The following is a 21,408-nucleotide window of genomic DNA, read 5'->3' as shown; positions in this document are numbered from 1 at the left end:
AATGGAAATCTGTACTATTCACAGAGGATTTGGGAATGGTTGCAATCACAGCATTGAAAAGTGGCGACAGATGTACTCTAGCCCCTCCCCCCAAGTTCGAGGATGGTCATTCCCTCTTCACATAGATGGCCTCTTTGACTCCCTGTTCAAACCAGCGTTTCTCCCTATCAAGGATGTGAACATTCACTTCCATTCAATTAAATTCATTGTCATTAAAAACAATGTGCAGGCACATGTTAAAAATGAAATGAGGGCTGTGGCTTCGCCAAACAGTGCAAGACAAACACAGCAAACACAGTATAAGATATACACATGAAGAGCAAAAGCTAAAAATAAGTTTAAAAAGAGCAGGAGTACAAAATATTTGAAAATATCCATAGACGTTCAGTGGGTAGCCAGGTTCATGTAGGCAACAGCTTGGGGAAAGAAGCTGTTTTTGAGCCTGGTAGTGCGGGCTCAGAGGCTCCTGTAGTGCCTCCCGGAGCGCAGGAGGGGAGAACAGTCTATGTTTGGGGTGGGTGGGATCCCTGCTGATGCTGAGACCCCTTCAAAAGCAGCGTTTGTGACAAATGTCTTTTCTGGCTGGGAGCTGGGTACCGGAGATATGCTGGGCCGCCTTGACGACCTGCTGCAGAGCTTTCTGGTCTACTGATGTGCAGTTGCCGTACCACGCTGAGATGCAGCTGGTCAGGATGCTCCTTATGGTGCAGTGGTAGAAGTTGGTGAGAATTTTGGGGGATAGACGGGCGCTCCTCATCCTTGAAAGAGTGGCCGCTGGCCTATAGATGGGTGTGAGTCCTGGCCTGGCATGTTACCTCTTCTGTGTTGTGCCAGCCTCTTGGCCAGCGTCTGTTTGGTTTCCCTGATGTACAAGTCACAGCAATCCTCCCGGCACTTAACGGCGTACACTATATTGCTCTGTTAGTGCCGGGGAGGGGGGCCCTTGGGGGGGCAATCCTTGGGGTGGACTAATTTCTGGTGCAGTGTGTTTTGGGGTTTGAAAGCAACTGAGACGTGGTGTTTGAAAAATACATGTCTCAACAGTTCTGACACTCCCGTCACATACAAAATCACCACTGGTTTACACTTAGGCAGCTGTCGTCCTCCTCGTCGATCAACTGGTGCACTGTTTGTGTGTCTTCCTGGCTTTGACAAACACCCAGTTAGGATAACCACACTTAACCAGGGCCTGTTTAATGTGGGATTTCTCCCCTTCCCCGGCCGCTGTGTCGGTGGGGACATTGTCAGCTCGGTGGTACAGCATTCTGATGACTCCTAGTTTGTGCTCCAGTGGATGATGAGAGTCAAACATTAAGTACTGATCAGTGTGTGTTGGTTTATGGTAAACATCAACAGTCAAATGTCCCCCACCACAAATTGCAATTTCACAGTCTAAGAAGGCTAACCTGTCATTTTTCACATCCTCCCTGGTGAACTTGATGTGGTTGTCTACAGAGTTAATGTGGTCGGTGAAATGTGGTACATCCTGAGATTTAATTTTAACCCAGGTGTTGTTCACAAATCTGAACCAATGGCTAGGTGGTGTCCTTTGATAGGACATCAGAGCTCTCTTTTCCACTTCCTCCAAAAACAAGTTGGCCACTACAGGTGAGACTGGGGAACCCATAGCACACCCATGCTTCTGTCTATAGTCCTGCCCCCTGTATGTGAAGTACGTGGCCTGAAGACACAGTTTCAGGAGCAGACACACTTGGTCAGTGTTAAAGGTGGTCCTATTGCTAAGGGTAGGGCTGTTTTGTAATTTCATATGGACTACCTCCATTTTACAATGCTGTGACTGCAACCATTCACCAATCCTCTGTGAATAGTACACATGGCCATTGTAGCTCTATGAAACTGATCGTTGTTTTCGGTTGTTATACCGCTGTATTGTTGATAAGGGTGGGGATACCTGCAGTCAGATTAGCCTGAAGAGGTCACTTAGATGAGTGATGAAACGTTCCTGTCAGTAAACGTTGTATCCAGATGAACTGATTCAACTTTCTTTGATTTTCTTCCCTGGATTATTGAGCATGCATAAAGACTTCCTAGTCCGACATCTCCTTGGACGTGTTCCTTGATGTTGACCAATAGGATGACAGGGTGCTGTCTGGTGCACATATGTGAACATGTCAAATCATCAGAATCAGAATACTTTATTCATCCCCGAGGGGAAATTGAGGGGGGAAAAGAGAAAGCGATGCTGCTGTTGTTGCTGTCAGATGGAACGATGAAACCGAGGAAAGTTTCGTTGAGCAGTGGCAACAATACCCCTTCCTTTTTCATGTTTCCTCGAGGGAGGACCATGACAGAGTCAAAAAAGATCGGCTAATAACCCCTCTCACTATCTTCGTTCTAGTTATCAAATGGTCTGGGATAAAAAAAAAAATTGTAAAATACCTGGAAATTTTTTTGCCTATAGACTTATCCAAATTAGAAGAAATTAATTACGGTCCCCTCAAAAAGGAAATTATAACAGATATTAGTAGATGGAATTTAATTCCACCATTTGATCTTCGGCTCTGCCTTCACTCGCTTCCTCTTCTCTAGTCATCCTACAGACCACCATCCGACGCCGCCTAGCTACGTTCTCCCGTCACCACCTTGCAGTCTCCAGTCCCTTTCAGATCGCACCTTCTACATAAGATATCGTCCACCTGTGTGCACTTTCCTCCCCTCTTGTACGTCACCTGGTGTTCCTCCCTCTTCTTGAAATATGTGATTAGTAGCTGAAGATATTTCATTTATTTCGGCTATCTTACAAACACCTCAAAACATGCCCCCAAAACATGAAAAAACAAAAAACAAATCTCAAAAGATCATGTGTTAACTTTCTGCATAAAGTACAAAGACAGCTTATAGAAGGAAAATATAGAGTATGTATGAGAGCCACACACACACACAGTAGGTAGCGCAGTCGCCTCACAGCAAGAAGTTCCTGGGTTCAATCCCCGGGGTAGTCCAACCTTGGGGGTCGTCCCGGTTCGTCCTCTGTGTGGAGTTTGCATGGTCTCCCCGTGTCTGTGTGGGTTTCCTCCTGGTGCTCTGGTTTCCTCCCACAGTCAAAAGACATGTAGGTAAGGTGAATCGGCTGTACTAAATTGTCCCTAGGTGTGTGTGTGTGTGTGCGTGTGTGTGTGTGTGTGTGTGTGTGTGTGTGTGTGTGTGTGTGTGTGTGTGGGCCCTGTGATAGCCTGGCAGCCTGTCCAGGGTGTCTCCCCACCTGCCACCCAATGACTTCTGGGATAGGCTCCAGCATCCCCACGACCCTGAGAGCAGGATAAGCGGTTCAGATGTTTGGATGGATGGATATACTTATATATATACTTTTTTAATATATATATAAAATACACCATTGGACCGTTAGTGATCACATGTCTTTGAATTTTTGAATGTCACAGCTCTCCCTTCCCCATTGGACGCTGTACACGTGATGTGCATGATGAGGCAGTAAAAGATATGTTCTTTCATGAGTAGCTTTATTGACAGCTGATGATTGCTTATGGCATGAAACAGGCTTGTACTGTCTCATAAAGAATTTACTTGACTCACTGGATTATTTTGCTCCTTATTTGTTGAGCACTTCCCCTACCATTGAGTGTTTCTTTTAACAAAGTAATATATATACAGTTAAGGTCAAAATTATTAGCCCCCTTTATGAAATCAAACAAAACCCTTAAGTTTTCCATGGAAATGACCATAACCAAAAGTGTTTATAGTTTAATTGCTTCCAAAAGAACAAAGACAAAATCTCCATTAAGCTTGAATAAAATATTTTACTGATGCACTGAATTGAAACAAGAGAAAACAAAAATGACAAGGCCAAAATTATTAGCCCTCTGACAATTAATAGTCAATCGTGTAACCTTTCTGACTCACAACTGACAACAACCTCTTATGGTAGTTCCTAACCAGGTTGGCACATGTCTCTTGAGGGATCTCAGCCCATTCTTCCATGGCAAATTGTTCCAGCTCTTCCAAATTGCATGGTCTTCGAGCATGGACATTAACCTTGAGCTCCCACCAGATTCTCAATAGGATTGAGATCTGGGCTCTGAGAGGGCCACTCCAGGACCTTGATTTTGGTGTCCTTCAAAAAGTTTTGGACCAACTTTAATGTATATGCTTCGAGTCATTGTCTTGTTGGAAGACCCAGCAGTGACCTAAAGCTAGACTGGCAGCAGATTTCTTTACAGCCTCGTCAACATAATCTTCTTTCTTCATGATCCCATGCACCCGAACAAGGTTCCTTGTGCCTGAAGCAGCAAAACAGCCCCACAGCATTATGTTCCCACCACTATGTTTAACTGTGGCAACTGTGTCTTTAGGGTTGAAGGCCTCTCCCTTCCTTCGCCAAACACAAGCAACATCCATGTGCCCAAACAGCTCAAGTACAGTCTCATCAGACCAAAGGACAGACTTCCAGAACTCATGCCCATTTTTCAAATGTTCACAGGCAAACTTCAGTCTGGCTCTGCTGTGCCGCTGTGTGAGCAATGGAGTTTTTCTTGGACGATGACCTTGAAGCCCACCACGATGAAGAGCCCTCACAACAGTTTTCCTTGAAACATCAAGTTCAGAAGAGGCCACTTCAGCAACAATCATCTTGGCAGAGATCCGGGGATTGTTGTTGACATCTCTGACTATTTTCCTTTCCAAAGTTTTTGAAATCTGGCACTTTCGACCACGTCCAGGTTTGTTTCTAACAGAATTTGTCTCCTTGTGCTTTGCAATGATGCAACGCACAGCTGTTCTAGACACTGTGAAATGCTTGGAAATGGCAGTTTCACAGTTAATTTCCCTTAAGATGGGCATCCACTACCTTCTTTCTGAGTTCAAGACTGATTTCTTTACTTTTTGGCATGATGAAATTACTCTTACCAAGAATTTAAGAGTAGTCCCTCTCAATCAAGTGTTCAAGTGCCACTAGCACTGTTCATTGGAGTCCCATAAGTAAAGTTCAGTGCTGATTGATTGGTCAGGTGTGTTTTGAAAGAAAAAAACACATGGGGGCTAATAATTTTGACCACCTCAATTTTCACTACATTTGGTATAAAGCAAACCTGAAGATTTATTTTACATTCCAAAATGTACCAAATAGGGGCCTTAACATTGATGAATGTTTTACTGTGTAAAGTTTCATGAATGATGCAAACATAGGGCAGAATTTTAGGATAATGTTCCATAGTTCCTTGGGGGCTAATAATTTTGACCTTAACTATGTGTGTGTGTGTGTGTGTGTGTGTGTGTATATGTATGTATATATAGAGAGAGAGGGAGAGAGAGAGAGAGAGAGAGAGAGAGAGAGAGAGAGAGAGAGAGAGAGAGAGAGAGAGAGAGAGAGAGAGAGAGAGAGAGAGAGAGAGAGAGAGAGAGAGAGTATGTAAGTGATGGCCTGGTGGCCTATCCAGGGTGTCTCCCCACCTGCTGCCCAAAGACTGCTGGGATAGGCTCCAGCATCCCCACAACCCTGAGAGCAGGATAAGCGGTTTGGATAATGGATGGATGGATGGAATTTAATTCCTTACCTAAATATCTGTTCACGTCTAGATTCAGGAAAGATGAATATCTTACCAAGACTTTCATATTTATTCCATTCAGTACCTATTGGAAAAACCAGAACAGTATTTCTTGGAGTGGGATAAAATTATCTCTAGATTTATTTGGGCCGGGAAAAAACCAAGAGTGAGATATAAAACTCCACAATTTAAGGAGAGAGGTGGATTAGCCCTTCCGTGCCTTAGAGATTACTACAGAGCAGCTCAGATTCGACCACTATTGGGCTGGTGTAAACCCAGCTATAGATCAAGATGGAAAGAGATAGAAAGCTCAATGGGTAAGGGACTACCTGTTAACGCATTAGTTGGGGATCCCTCATTAAATAGTTATCTTTCAGACCCCAATAATCCTTGGATAACTAGTTCCCTAAAGATATGGACTGAAATAATTAAAAGGCACAAATTGAAGGGCAGGACTGAAATGTTCAAATGGTTTGCCTATGATCCAAACTTCATGCCCAGTAAATATGACACAGGGTTTAGAAGCTGGACTGGAAATGGTCTTACCGCATACTGCACACTATTAAATCAAGGTACGGTTTTGAGCTTCCAGAACCTTAAGGACAATTTTAACGTGCAAAATCAGGATCACTTTAGGTACGTAAAAATCAGAAGACATTTCCAAAAGATGACACCACAATGGAGAAGGAAATCCTTGATATTTTTCAAAAAGCCTATAAAGGTGCTACTTACCAAAAAAATAATATCTAAATTATATTCTGCCCTACAAAATTTGAAAGGAGACCATACCCTGAATATTAAAGCAAGATGGGAAGCAGAGGGTAATTTCACAATAACACGGGAAGAATGGGACAGGATAGACTTAGACTGCTTTTATTTGTCATTGCCTTATATGCATGTCTCATACATACAAGGGAACGAAATTACATTTCACAAGGAACTCAGTGCCACATATAAACAAATAACACACAATAAATATTAAAAACAAAAAGTGCATTAAAAAAAATAATTACTTCACAGACCTAAACATCACAAGCACACCTGACATGGACAGTGTGTAAGAAGGTCAAGAAGTCATTTTATGGAAGGTCTAAGTGTTCAGGCTGTTGAGGAACCTCACAGCCTGAGGAATGAAACTGTTGCATAGTCTGGTGTAGGCAGCATCGATGCTCCGGTACCTCCTGCCAGAGCATAGGAGGATGAAGTGGATGTGGGGAGAGTGGGTGGGGTCCTTCACGATGCTGAGAGACTTCCGGGTGCACCGTGCATCATAGATGGTCTGGATGTTCCTATGATCTTTCCAGCTGTCTTCACTATCCGCTGTTGGGATTTGCAGTACGAAGCCTTGCAGTTCCCATGCCAGACAGAGATATAGCTGGTCAGAATGCTCTCTATGGTGCCTCTGTAGAATGTAATGAGGATGGGTGGGGGAGACTCGCGTTCTTCAGATGCCACAGGAAGTGAAGATGCTGCTGGGCCCTATCCTCTGTGATGTGAACTGTCAGGAACTTAACACTACTGATTCTCTCCATGTCCATAACATTGATGGTCAGAGGGGTACGGTGGGCGCTGGGGGCGCCTGGGTAGTGTGGGGGTCTATTCCGTTGCCTACCAACATGGGGGTCAGCGGTTTGAATCACCGTGTTATATCCGTCTTGGTCAGGCATCTCTATAGACACAATTGGCCATGTCGGCAGGTGGGAAGCCAGATTGAGGAGAAAAAGGGGGACAAAATGGTGGGCGCTGGTCTTTCTAAAGTCAATAATGACCTCCTTAGTTTTTCCTATATTTAGGGAGAGGTTGTTGTTTTTGCACCTCACCGCCAGTTGATCCACTTCTGCTCTGTATGATGATTCATCGTTATTGCTGATGAGACCTACCACTGTGGTATCATCAGCAAACATTATAATGAGGTCTGAGGTGGATGATGCTGTACAGTCGTGAGTCAGCAGGGCGAACAAGAGCGGACTGAGCACACAGCCCTGTGGTACGCCGGTGCTCAGTGTGATAGTCCTGGAGGTGATCTTGCCAATTTGCACTGACTGTGGCCTCCCCGTGAGGAAGTCCAGCACCCAGTCGCAGAGGGAGGTGTTAAGGCCCAGCTGGCTCAGCTTTTTGATCAGGTGTCGTGGTATGACTGTGGTAGGATCTGCAGACAGCAATGGTTAATGACAAGCTCTCCCTCCTGGAGAGAATTCAGCTGGAAGAATGTGACTCGATTCTTCTATACTCCCGCGCAAAAGACTAACTACTCAGATCAGACTGTTTGCTGGAGGTCCTGTGGAAGCACACTGGCAAACCACTTTCACATTTTCTGGAGTTGTCCTTCTGTGGCTTCATTTTGGAGAAATGTCCATGGTGTCCTTGAGGCAGCTTTTAAGATGATGATCAATTTTAATTTTAAAACCATGTACCTTGGTGATCTGGAAGAGCTCCACTTTGCACAAAGTGATAAATACCTGTTAAGGGTGTTGTTAGTTGCTTGCAAAAGGGCCTGGACCAGAAAATGGCTAAGGAAAGACACACCAACCATAAATGAGTAGATTGACTTGGTGTACAAGATATTCACAAATGGAGAGAATTACATTTAAACCAAAAAACTCAACTTGGCATCTTTGATGAGAATTGGTCAAAATGGCTTACCCACGTGTCCATTATAAGACCTGATTTATATAGCCGTGAATATATTTATACAGGTTTGTGCAGTTATGTATGTATGTATGTATGTATGTATGTATGTATGTATGTATGTATGTATGTATGTATGTATGTATGTATGTATGTATGTATGTATGTATGTATGTATGTATATGTGCACAAGCCTGTATAAACATATTCACACCTGCCTATAGATATATATGTATATATAAGATGGCAGTGCAAATTGACAATGGCAGCGCAAATTCATGTTTGCAGCGGCCTCACCCAGTACCGGTGTGGGAAGATGTCGGCACAAATTCACATTTGCGGCGGCCTCATCCAGTGCCATTGATGCAGTTGTAGTTCTTTGTCCATGTCTGCGTCTAAGTTTTTGTCTTCATTTGTTGGTTGGGAGAGCTGGCACTGGATCAGCTGCGAGAGCTTGATCTGCTCCGCTGTGGGCCCAGGGACCGCGGCCTTGCCCGGCGCTGCACCCGAGGAGGTAACACTGAGGGCAGTCTGACAGGACACAGAAGCGGGGCAGGCTAAGCTAAATGGTAGCCCATGCAGACCGGCAGTTCCGATAACACGAGGGTGGTTTGGTGGCAGCCTCACCTGGCATTAACTGGTGTTTTTAATGTGTGGACTGCGGGGAGGTGTGTCATGGGTGTCTGGCTGGGAGAGCTGGGACTGGATCGGCTGGGAGGGTTTGGTCTGCTTCGTCCGGTTGCCACAGGGACCATGGCCCCTGCCTGCAGCTGCGCCCGAGGAGGAAACACGGAGGGCGGTCTGACAGGATGCGTAATCGGACCGGCAGTTCCAACAGTCATCCTGGCTGGCGTTTGTTCCCTTGGACAGTGATTTTTTTTTTTGTGTTTTTTGTTTTGTTTTGATATATGTGTTAGTTTGAATATGTGTGTTCTTGTAGTTCTTAAATGTGTTTTTGTCTGTATGTTGCACTGCTGTGGGTTGGGGATAATGGCATTTTGTTTCATGCCATGTGCACAAGTACATGAAGTGAAATGACAGTGTTCATGTTCATATGTATATGTATGTGTATATATGTATCTATATACATGTATATGTCGATTTGTTGTTCATTTAAGAGATGGATCCTCCCCTTGTTGTGGTTGGATTCCCCCCCCCCCCCGATTTTTTTTTTACTGTGTGTTTAGTGTCCAGTTGGCAAATGTATCTTTAAAATAAAACCTGATAAAAAGTCATTGATAAAAAAAAAAAGATGGGCTAAATGTTGGCGAGAAATAGCAGAGGCAGTTCAGTAACCCAGTGAGTAGCTGGTTAAGCTATGCTAGGCTATCATTCCTCAGTAGCACTAGCCGCAAAAGCATCCACAATCGTTTTTGCTTTCTTTTCTTTTTCATTTCGGAGCACAAGACCACCAGCATCATACATAGCGTTTCTGTCGCCATGATTGACAATTTCTTGACCCTCTTCTCCGATGACCTATGAACTCGCACAAGATCAGGAAAGGCTGCATACGACGATTGTTTGTTGCTAGTGTTGTGGCACGAATTTATGGCGCTATAATTGCCTAATCTGACATGGTGACCATCGTGAAAGACAAAAGTATTGTGTAGTCTGATCCTGGCTTTAGAGACACTGGAGAAAGAGAGAAAGGTATTCACTCTGCCATACCCAGGTTTCTACTGGCCATGTACATGTGCTTTGCCCTCCTGTCCGTTAAAGCAGATTTGACCATGGTTGACTGATGCATGTGTGAAATGGCAGGGACACAGTCTCAGTCTTTGTTACCACAGTTGACATCATACTGCCTTTAATCCCCAACATGTTGTTGAGCTGCCTCTGTAAAAAAAAAAAAACAGAAAGATAAATCCTTTTCATCTTAATGTTTGTGAGTGTGTGTACATGCGGGGAATGTTCATGTAAAAATTCAGAACTCAATATGTCCTGCTTTTTCCACTATCTTTAAAGGCCCAAAATTTGTTTCATCCAGCATATGTGATTTGGTATCATTTCAATTGACACCGTGCATTCTGCCACCAGCGCTTTAAAATAAGTGGACTAACATGGTTGTCAGATGAAAATAGCTGTCGGGGGAGCTTGTGAAAGTCATCTCTTCTTTGCCTCAATGATTTTTCTTTCTCTGTTCCATCTCAATCATTTTGCTTTGACCTCTGAGGAAGTTAAATGTTTGCAGAGAGGATTCTCCCACGCATCATATAGTACAATCAGGAACATTACGTAGCATAACATCCTTTATGATGTTTGGAGGTTTGAGTCATTGGCGACGGATAACAAAAAACAAAAAACACCTTCCCATAAATTGTAAATTGTCTTTTTCGTATACGGGAGTGAGAGAGAGAGAGAGAGAATGTGTATGTGTGTGTGTGTGGGGGGGGGCGAGTGAGTGAGAAAGTGAGAGAACAAACAAGACTCCCTGGATCCTCTCAAATTGGGATGTGTATACTACTCTACTTCATTGACGCTACCACACTGAAACCAGAAAAGGTACTGATGCAGCTACTAGAACAGTCCATTCACAGTATCCACAAAGTTTGTCTACTTTTCACTGTGAACAAGGCTGCTCCCCAAGGTCTCTGATAATGGAGTTCTGTTAAAACCGTACTTTCTTTACATTCATCTAGTGCACAGCTGCAGGACTGCCCTCAAACCTGGAATAATCAAATATAGTGAAAAGTCATCATCTACCCGTATCACTCAGACTTCACCGGGAAAGGGAAGTCAAGGTGAAGCTTAATCATTTCATTGGTAACGGAAAAATGAGGCGCCCTTTTACTTGTCATCTGGGTTTGAAGATGGTTGTATCACCAATCAATATTGATCTTGTACTTCTGGGTAAATCTAACTTACTGGTATTGATATATTAGAACCAGGAGCCTATGCTCGTACTAAACCTACCCACAGTTAGAGCAATGTTGGCTAGCAGCGGTTGCTCAGCTGTGACTAGAGCATTGGGGGAGGGAGGAATTGGTGGAGTTTAAGATTGTCCATTTTTCCATGAATCAGTAGCATAGCTGTTCAAAGAAGAGCCAAACTGACAATAGTCTGGATCTTTATAGTGTGATCTTGTAGGGAATCTTGCATTCATTTCAACCTTTCAACACACGTTGTTCAAGTGTGAATAGAATTCCTGAGAGTTCTCTCAGATACATGCCATTATATCTAAGTATGTATCATGCTAGTGTAAGTCTTGCCTCCTGCATGACTAGCTACAGCAGGTGTTCACTAGGATCAGCAGATGTTAATGTGACAGTAGTGGGAGCAAAATGAATCGCTGTCTTAGTCTGGTTTGAACCGACAGGAGAGAGCAGTATTCGAAGCTGCATTCTCTCCTATTACAGTTAAAGTGAATCCCAGGAGCCCATACAGAAACTTACACCACAGCCAGCTATAATCGTCCTTAGCATCACTGATAGTTGAAGATAACCAGCAGGAGGGCAGGATTTGATTAAGCATGCTTTTAATGGAATATCCTTACGCCGTCCTTGTTATTTACTGACAACTTGGCAGTAAGTTAAACACCTTCTGTTCATCAAAACTCTAGAGACAGAATCCGTTGTCTGCAGGTTTATTGATTTGCAAAAGGGTGAAACTCAGAACAGATAAAAAAACAAATCTATGCTTACGGTAAGTACCCTGTAAATACACTGCAAACACACTTCTATTATGAGTTAAATTACCCCCTTTCAGCTCTTACATGTTTACATTGCATATCTAAATTATCAATCAAATAACCCATAACAGTCTTATTTTAATACGGTGTCAATCATTGTGTTCTACTATAATGCCTAGTGACTATAAACATAGCATTGGTTGTACATGGAATTGACTGAAATTAGATTGGTAGCCTTTTTACATCAAAATACACAAAACGTTTATTTGATACCAAATAATGAATTACAACTGTAGATAATGATAAAAGATAGAATTATATACCAATGATGCTACGAATGGCATAAGATATGTGCAGACATTTGCTGATGGAAAAGTTATCCTAAAAAAAAATGGCTGTATTTTTGCAATGCATCTTCACTTCCTGGCTAAAGTCACATGGGAAGCTAACTTCCTGTGTTTCTTAAAGGAACCACTACCTGTCGCAGAAAACAATTGAACAATTGAAATGTCATTCGCCAATCTACCGTAACGGAACAATCCTTGCGTAAACTTAAAAGTTTAGTTAGGTGTTTGTCTGTGTTGCCGTTTGGTGACTGCTGTGTCAAGCTGCATCCTCATTTTTTTTGTTTTTTGCTTTGAAGCTCCTCCTCCTCTCCATCTCCCTCCAGCAGAACGAAAAAAATATAATTGTGTAGTCCACAGCAATCAACTCAGCAGTGGGCTATAACAGGACACACACACACACACACACACACCTCCACCTCTCTTTTCACAATATATACCTCCTACTCTTTGTTAGTGGTATCCCTTTGGTGGATTCTAGTTGGGCTAACAATCATGGCTCACACATGACATATGAAACTAACCCTCTGGCTCACTGTTTTCACGTGTTTGTGCAGAATTGCACACGCAAACTATACACACAGGTACACACACACACACATGCACATGCAACAACACGCACGCTCGCAGCCAGTGTGCTTTTAAATGGTCTCTGCTCGTCCTGTGTACCTGTCAGCGGCCTCTAACGCTGCCCTTTAATGAGCATAATCTGTCCTCATCTGTGCTCCCAGCTTTCCTCCGCTACTGCTGCTGCCCCCGCTGCTGCTGCTGTTGCTTTGCTTCTCCTGCAATGCTGACCAGAGGAGACATGCAGGTCTGTGTCTGTGTCCCAAGGCTAATTGCTGCTACTTGGCTGCGACAGTCTCTTTCTGTGCTCGGTTCTCATTGACTCCCATGGTTCCGGGGGGATTCCCACAGGCACCCAAAGACAAACAAACCCGGGCGGGCAATCGATAGCGGATGTACGAGTTACTGCTCAGCGCAGCCACTGATTAAGATTCTCTTGGAATGAGTTTGTGTGTGTGTGTGAGTGTGTGTGTGTGTGTGTGTGTGTGTGTGTGTGTGTTTGTGTGCGTGCGTGCGTGCATGCGTGCGTGCGTGCGTGCGTGCGTGTGATGTTATGTTATGTTTGTTTCCTTATTGTTGCACTACTTAAGTGCTAACTGGAATCTTCAGCCAGTCCCTGAGTGCTTGTTTATGTGATTTTGATTAAGTGAATCACAAAGTCCACAACTAGCTTCACATCAACAATGGTGGACTAATGCTCTCAATTAATTATTCCCTTGATACTATCCGGCAACATTTTGAACATAGTGCAAGGTCTAGCGTGGCAGACCTGTGCGTTGGGCCCATCAGTAGGCGTGAGCTGCAGGCTTTCATTCTGCTTTCTATTTTTCACAGCTTTTATCCATGTGTTTATCAAAAGGGATGAAAAGCTCTGCTTTTAAAAAAAAAAGAAAGCATCTTTGTTGCTGTACTGTTCTTTATGCGGTCTCTACGGGTAGAGAGTTTCAGAATACAGCGTACAGCATGACGTGTCCCTGTGTGAAAAGTGGCCGCCACAGGCTAGTAAGCAATGCTGTGCAGCCTCGTCATCTCTCCCCTGTGCTCCCGTCCTCTCCTCATTCCTCTTCCATCCCTCTGCTGCCTTTCCTCCCCTTCTCTCTGGGCTCATGTTTGCTTTTGTTCTCGTCTCCAGCTCGCCTGACTCACAATGATGATCTTGACCAAGCACAGGGAAAGGTCAAGGTTAGCCAGCAAATTGCCTCAAAGCAATCAGCCTTGTCTCTGTGCTAACAGTGTGAGTTCTCCCTCTCCATCTCTCCATCTCGTCTCTCTGTCTGAGTGTTTCCTCAGGGGGGGATGTGTGTCAGTAGGGGGTGGTTGGAGGGGTGGGGGCTCCTCTGCTTTGAAGTCAGGCCTCTGAACCCAGGCTGGGCAAGGCCTGGTAACTTGAAAGTGCCACGTGTTGATGTCTCAGTGTCATTTCAGCACAGGCCAATGTGACCCAGTAGGGTGCTGGTGTGTGTGTGTGTGTGTGTGTGTGTGTGTGTGTGTGTGTGTGTGTGTGTGTGTGTGTGTGTGTGTGTGTGTGAGTGTGTGTGTGTGTGTGTGTGTGCGTGTGCGTGTGCGTGTGTGTGTGCGCAAAGTACAACAGGCTTCCTCACTATGGGCTCAGCTGTGCTGTAGGACCCCTTTCTGCCAGGGTGTGTTTGCTTCAGCTCCAAAGGGATTGCCTTTCATTTCATGAAACAGGACTGCCCCCCTCATACTTCTAACCCCTCGCCCAACAATGGAGCCAAAAGGACACAGCACTGCAGCTCATTACCAACCCCTGCTATAGGAACACCAAATGACCAGTTACACACAAGCAGAATACATAATACATGTCTAGGCATGATTCAACCTCCACGCCTATGTCACGCACCCCCCGCCCTCCCCCCACACACACATGAACACATGCCTCAAACAGATTGGGAACACATTGGGAATTAAGAGTGGCCTCTGTTGGCTCGCCTGTTCTCTTCAGGCTGGCCGGGCTGAACGGCTGTCTCTGACAGCTTCACACACAATAAAGACTCCTTTGTAATGTGCAAAATGTGCCCACATGCACAACCCACATGAAAACGGCATCAAAGCATCCCTGCAGCCTGTAGCTGGATAAATGTCTCTCCATCGAGAATCGTATTGTGCATGTGTATGTGTGCGTGCATGCGTGTGCGCACGTGTTTCTTTCCTATGAATGGTGTAAACAGGTGTTAATGTGTTAGCCCACAGGATGCCACATGCCACCATGTCATGATCTCCCTAACAGCTGTCTCCTAATATTGTGTGTTACTCGTTTATGTGTGACAATATGTGTGTGTGTCAGTGTCAGTGTCAGCGCATGTGTGATTACAGTGGGCGCTACAAATGGCTCTAGGGAAAGATTTGGTCCCAGATATTGAACACATCCAAGGACAAACAAAGAGAGAGGACAAAGAATGAAAGGGACCATTTTGGCAATAACTGTTAATACACCTGCTGGTTCTCACAAGCAGCATCTCCAGTTGCTTGGTGTTCGTTTTTTGCCAGGTAGTTAATTACCTGTTGCTGTCAGGTGATCCAACCATCTAATCCGGGGCAGAATAAAGCTGTACCAGCCCACTGATTGTAATAGAATCATTAGCCTAAGTTGTAAATTAGAAATGGAAAAAAAATGATGTACATGTAAATATATGTGTGCTTTCTTTAGGTGGATATTGAGAAACTAGACTACCACCACTATCTGCCTCTGTTCTTTGACGGGCTCTGTGAGACAGTTCACCCCTATGAGTTCTTCGCCCGCCAGGGTGTGTGGGACATGCTCACGCATGGAGGCACCAAGATCTTGCCCGTTGTTCCCCAGCTCATCATTCCGATCAAGAGTAAGTCCGGGTGGGTGTCTACACCCTTTGACCCACCAGTATCTCAACAACGCTCCCCTCCACCACAGGTTTATGTGATAGTAGCACACACTGTGAAAGAATGTCTCTAAGGCGCTCTATGTGTGTAACTACGACATTTATATGAGGCGTTTTGAAGTTATAGATGCCAAGGGGCTCTCAAGCCACTCATAGAACGAACTGAGTCGCATGGCAGCCCCACAGCATGTCCTGGAGTGCAACCAGAATATAAAAAGCAATCATGCTAGCCTGACCTTGCTACATGCACTTGTCTTATATCCTGGTGCTAAAAGCGATTCTAACTAGGGCTGCCCCCAGCCCAAGATTTTCCCAGTTGACTAGTAGTCTGTAGTTCAAATCATTTGATACTAGTCGTTGCATGTTTATGATTTTGATTTAATTGTTTAAATATATATATTTCTTGGGGCATCAGAGAATGGTTTGCGTTCCGAGGCTGAGAAAGAACGTTATAAGTAACGTTGTTAACGCTGTGCTACATTACAGAGGAAGACAAAACCGTAATAATGAGACTTTAAAATATAAATTTTACAAGCGTGCGCACGAAGCGAGCCGCCTGTTAACGACACCGGCAAAAGCGGCAATGATCGTGAATGTGTCGGAACAACCAGCCAGGAGCCTGAACATTTGGTTAATTTTAAACATAGCATAACATCACACAACTTATGAACTTGTGACACCAACACAATAACTTATGAGCCTTTAAAATGTAAATTTTACAAGGGCAGGCATGGGGCAAGCCGCCTATTAACGACACCGGCATGAGGTAATGAATAATGATTCTGAATGTGTCAAATTAAAAGCCCCCATGCATTTCATAGAAGGTTTTTCAGTGTTTTATACAGTTTTTTTTTCTGCGACTCATCGACCAATGAAAACTTGGTCGACTGAGACTCTTCTCACCGACTAACATTTGTTAACTATTAGGGGGGCAGCCCTAATTCTAACATTGCCACAGTGACAACTGGCCCTGTGAATGCTCCAAATAAGGCTGTGAAACAGTACTGTTCCTATTATTATATTAACCCGAGAGGGCAAAACACCCTGTTTGTTTTTTGTTTTTTGCATTTGCTAGAAGAACCTGGCTCCAGAATCAGGCCTGATAATGTGGCATGAATGTTGGAACTTTATCACAGTGTTGTGCTTCCTGTCCTTTCACACACACACAAACACAAGGACAAACTCACACATACACATGCACACATAGACACACACACGCACGCACATACACACACACACGCACATATGCACCGTCATTTCCAGTTGGCAGAAGGAGGTGAGCGGAAAGGTCATGTCCCATGGAGAAGTGGTCTCGGACTTTAAAAATAGATATCAGAATGTAGACTTAGACAAACAGCACAGGCTTGCCATGTGCGTGCTATGTGGAGGGACACAAACATTCCCAGAAATGATACACTCTTTTTAAAGGAATGCAGAAATTTGTCTGTGTTTGAACGTTCCAACATGCGTGCACATGAACCCATGTACACACACAGTTGACTGCCTTTTGTTTTGTGTTGCAGCCAGCTGGAGTGTCCCTTTTTCAAGTGAGAGCCTGTAAGTGGTGCCCAGTGATGCTGAGTTAGTGATCACGTCATAGGCAGTTGGTTGTTAGTGTGTGTGTCCCTTGTGTGTGTTTGTGTGTTCCTTGTGTGTGTGTGTGTGTGTGTGTGTGTGTGTGTGTGTGTGTGTGTGTGTGTGTGTGTGTATGTTTTCGTGGGTGTCGGGCATCTGTTGAGGCAGAGGGGCAGAACGGCCAACACCATGCAGGGTCTGTTGGAGACACAGACATGCTGACATTTGAGCTGGGCTTATATGCACACTCTTTTTCATTCTGGTTGAAGTCATTCCGAGTGAAGATTTTGGGTCAACTGTTTACACCGGATGTGATGTAATACGGTCTGTTGTTAACTGACCCGGCTCTGGACAACAGGGGGCCCTAGGCAAGATTATCTTTGGGGCCCTCCTTACTTTGCCTGGAGCTGAGAACAATGAAATAAAACATATACTATATATATATATACACACACGTATATATATGGCGGCACGGTGGCATAGTGGTTAGCATGGTCACCTCACAGCAAGAACATCCTGGGTTCGAGCCCCGGGGTAGTCCAACCTTAGGGGCCATCCTGGGTCATCCTCTGTGTGGAGTTTGCTTGTTCTCCCTGTGTCTGCATGGGTTTCCTCTGGGGGCTCCGGTTTCCTCCCACAGTACAAAGACATGTAAGTCAGATGAATTGGCCGTACTACATTGTCCCTAGTTATGAATGTGTGTGTGTGTGTGTGTGTGTGTGTGTGTGTGTGTGTGTGTGTGTGTGTGTGTGTGTGTGTGTGTGTGTGTCTGTGTGTGTGTGTGTGTGTGTGTGTGTGTGTGTGTGTGTGTGTGTGTGTGTGTGTGGGCCCTGTGATGGCCTGGCGGCCTGTCCAGGGTGTCTCCCCGCCTGCCGCCCAATGACTGCTGGAACAGGCTCCAGCAACCCCGAAAGCAGGATAAGTGGTTCAGATAAGGGATGGATGGCTATATATATATACACTCCTTCACCCGAAACGAGTAAAACACAAGTTAATACAAAGATAGTATAATGATTCACTATCTCCATATTCAAATGTGAGGCTGCACCCTAGATGACGACATTATTTGGTGTTCTATAGTGTCCCTTGGCAAGATTTTCTGTTGTTTGGTGTTACAGTGTAGTTGAGACGGCCACAGAAGAATCCTGTTGCTTTTTGCCAGAACTGCTGCCGAGTTGACAAATAGAGCTGCCGGTTGCCGGAACCGCTGCCGAGCTGACTGAGCAGAGCCGCCATGGTTTACCCTTTCCAGGTACTGACAGCTGGGTAGACTGTGCCTGGGGATTTGAATTCAGAGTTTCCTTCTCCTAGCCTTTGCCTAAAGAGGCATCAACCCACAAGGCAGCAGGTGGATTTGAAATCAGAGTTCCCTTCTCTTATCCCAATGTGTTGGCTAGACTGGGCACCAAGGGACATACAATACAGGCATGCAGGAGGACCAAATCTATCAGTAGGGATGTTGTCCTTAGCCAAAGGGCCCTTGCTGAGGTAAGGTGCTACCCCTCTACAGCCTGCGGTTGCAGTTTAGCGTCTTACCCAGGACATATATATATATATGTCATTGGGCGGCAGGCGGGGAGACACCCTGGACAGGCCACCAGGCCATCACAGGGCCCACACACACACATTCATTCCTAGGAACAATTTAGTACGGCCAATTCACCTAACTTACATGTCTTTGGACTGTGGGAGGAAACCGGAGCCCCCGGCGGAAACCCAAGCAGACACGGGGAGAACATGCAAACTCCACACAGAGGATGACCTGGGATGACCCACAAAGGTTGGTCTACCCCGGGGCTCGAACCCAAGACCTTCTTGCTGTGAGGTGACCGCGCTCACCACTGCGTCACCTTGCCGCCTACACACACACACACACACACACACACACACACACACACACACACACACACACATATATTATGAGGACAATAGGGGTGGGACAATACTGGATCGAATTCTGAATCATTCGATACAGTCGTCACTATTCAATACATCCCCCATTTTGCAAGTTCGTGTGTTAACACTAGAACGACCGGGATTTCAATCCTACCTAAAATGACCATGGGCGGTGAAAATGACTGCCGATTTTTAAATTCTATATTATGTCAAGATAAATAAATACCCATTTGAGATATTAATGCATTACATATGTTAGAATGTCTGTTAAGAAATGACTGACACCAAAATTAACATTTTAACAGCTTTAATACTATTTTTCAAACAATTTAAAATTGCCACTGTCCAACGCCTGTAAATACTGCAATGTCTTGGTGGTAGTCATGGTGTGTCTGAAACGCCGGCTGTACCCAGACATGTTGGAAATAATACCCAAAAAACAAAACGGAAAACACATATTACTAATCTAACAAACATAACAAGGCCTATAAAATGTGAAATGTAAAAAAAAGAACTGAACGTTGTGAAGGAAATGACACAAACGACTCACGTCATAAATAGTGATATGATGCGCAAATTACGCGCGGTCATAAAATAAATGAAAAATAGAGAACTGCAGTGGTGTTTTGTCTCTTGCTTACCAAGGCATCCACTGTATCGTATTGAATCGAAGTCGTCAGCCCTGAATCACGAGACGTATCGAGCCGTGAGATTTGTGAATCATCCCACCCCTAGAGGACAACATGACAACCCTTTGATATTGTACTACTGCAATGTGGCAAGAACATTCCTGCACTCTATACATATCCTTGCATCACATTAATACACAGAACACACATTTGTTGCAAACATGCCTTCATTCAATAGATATTAATCGAGAATGCCGTCAGACTTTAAATCAGAGGTCTCAGCAACAACATCCTCAAGGCACAAAGTATTTCTAAACTATCGACAAAAAATGAGGATGATAAAACTTTTGATGACAGGCATATTGGCAGAAAAACAATACAACCCAGCCAACACCCAGCAGCAGTCAAACTAATCTAAAATGACCACAAAGCTCACTCCTACGCATAGAAAACTTAATACTGTTGATGTGAGGTGTGAACACACCAACAACATGAAAGAAACTAACATTCTATTATACACAGATGCTATCTGTAATCCCTCCAACATGATGATTTACCAATTGCCTTGAGTGCACAAACAGAGCATTTTCCAGTGCATAGAAAAGAGGTGTCCAATGTCCTTTAAGTTGAACGGCCAGAAATACTGGGGGGATTTAATGATGCTTAATGGGCTCTCAACTACCCTTGAAAATATCTTGTAAATATCCAATAGAATATATAAAAAACATGTAGCCAAATGTGACAATCAGTAAAAACAAATTCCAGTTTGATACTAGGTTAGCTAAAATGCTATCAGCTCAGCAACTGGCAGAACAGGAGCTACAGAAAAAGTTGCATCACTGTGACCATCTGATGATAAACATCAGATGTCTATAGTGACAAAATTAAATCCAAAACATAATTTATAACTTCTATGGCCAAAAATAAAACCGAGCAAAGGTAAGACAAGGAACATAAAATGTTTCAAAACGTGACAAATGAAACGTACCCAAATCCCAATTTCTGCTACACAAATTCAGTAAACTAATTAAGCCAGCTACCCTGACTGACCTCACGTATGCTAATAGCCGTGTAAGTCAGCTTAAGGTTTGCCGTCTGTCAGTAGCAGCTTAAGTACTTCTGAACAGAATTGACTATTATTTACCTGTGAACTGCTAAAGAATATCTGTATCAATTCCTTCATTTGCAGTGAATGGGGCTCATGCATGAATGTTTTCTTTTTTTTCTCATATTTGTTCTTGCACAAAGCAATAATCAGGGATCTGGAATCAGGAATCAGGAACATTTATTTGTCATTTCATTTCATGCACTTGTGTACAAAATGAAATGAAATATCATTTTCCCCAGCCCACAGCAGCGCAACACAAAGACAGAAACACATATCCAAACTACAAGAACACATATATCCAAACTACAAAAAAAAAAAAAACCTACAAAAACATATATATATATATTAAAAAAAATCACTGTCCAAGAGAGCGAACACCAGGATGACTGTCGGAACTACCAGTCTGCATGGGTTAGCAGTTAGCTTAGCTTGCCCCACTTCCACGTCCTGTCAGACTGCCCGTGGTGTTTCCTTCTCGTGCACAGCTTCAGGCAGGACCGTGGTCTCTGGGCCCACCGGATGCAGCAGACCAGGCCCCCCCAGCCAATCCAATGCCAGCTCTCCCAGCCAGACACCTTCGACACACCTCCCCACACTCCACATGACGACACCAAAAACACAGTCAACGCTAGGTGAGG

General features: G+C 44.2%; 1 protein-coding gene across 1 annotated transcript in view; it reads left to right on the top strand.

Moving 5' to 3' along the window:
• The window catches only part of pacrg (PARK2 co-regulated), a 180,849-nt gene that overhangs the window by 77,430 nt on the left and 82,011 nt on the right, over nucleotides 1–21,408 (top strand). Inside the window, 1 exon segment of the mRNA XM_056296409.1 lies at nucleotides 15,355–15,526. Coding sequence (XP_056152384.1) covers nucleotides 15,355–15,526 — 172 coding nt within the window.

The sequence above is a fragment of the Lampris incognitus genome, chromosome 16 (assembly GCF_029633865.1).
Source record: "Lampris incognitus isolate fLamInc1 chromosome 16, fLamInc1.hap2, whole genome shotgun sequence".
NCBI lineage: Eukaryota > Metazoa > Chordata > Actinopteri > Lampriformes > Lampridae > Lampris > Lampris incognitus.
This window is presented reverse-complemented; position numbering and strand designations above follow the sequence as displayed.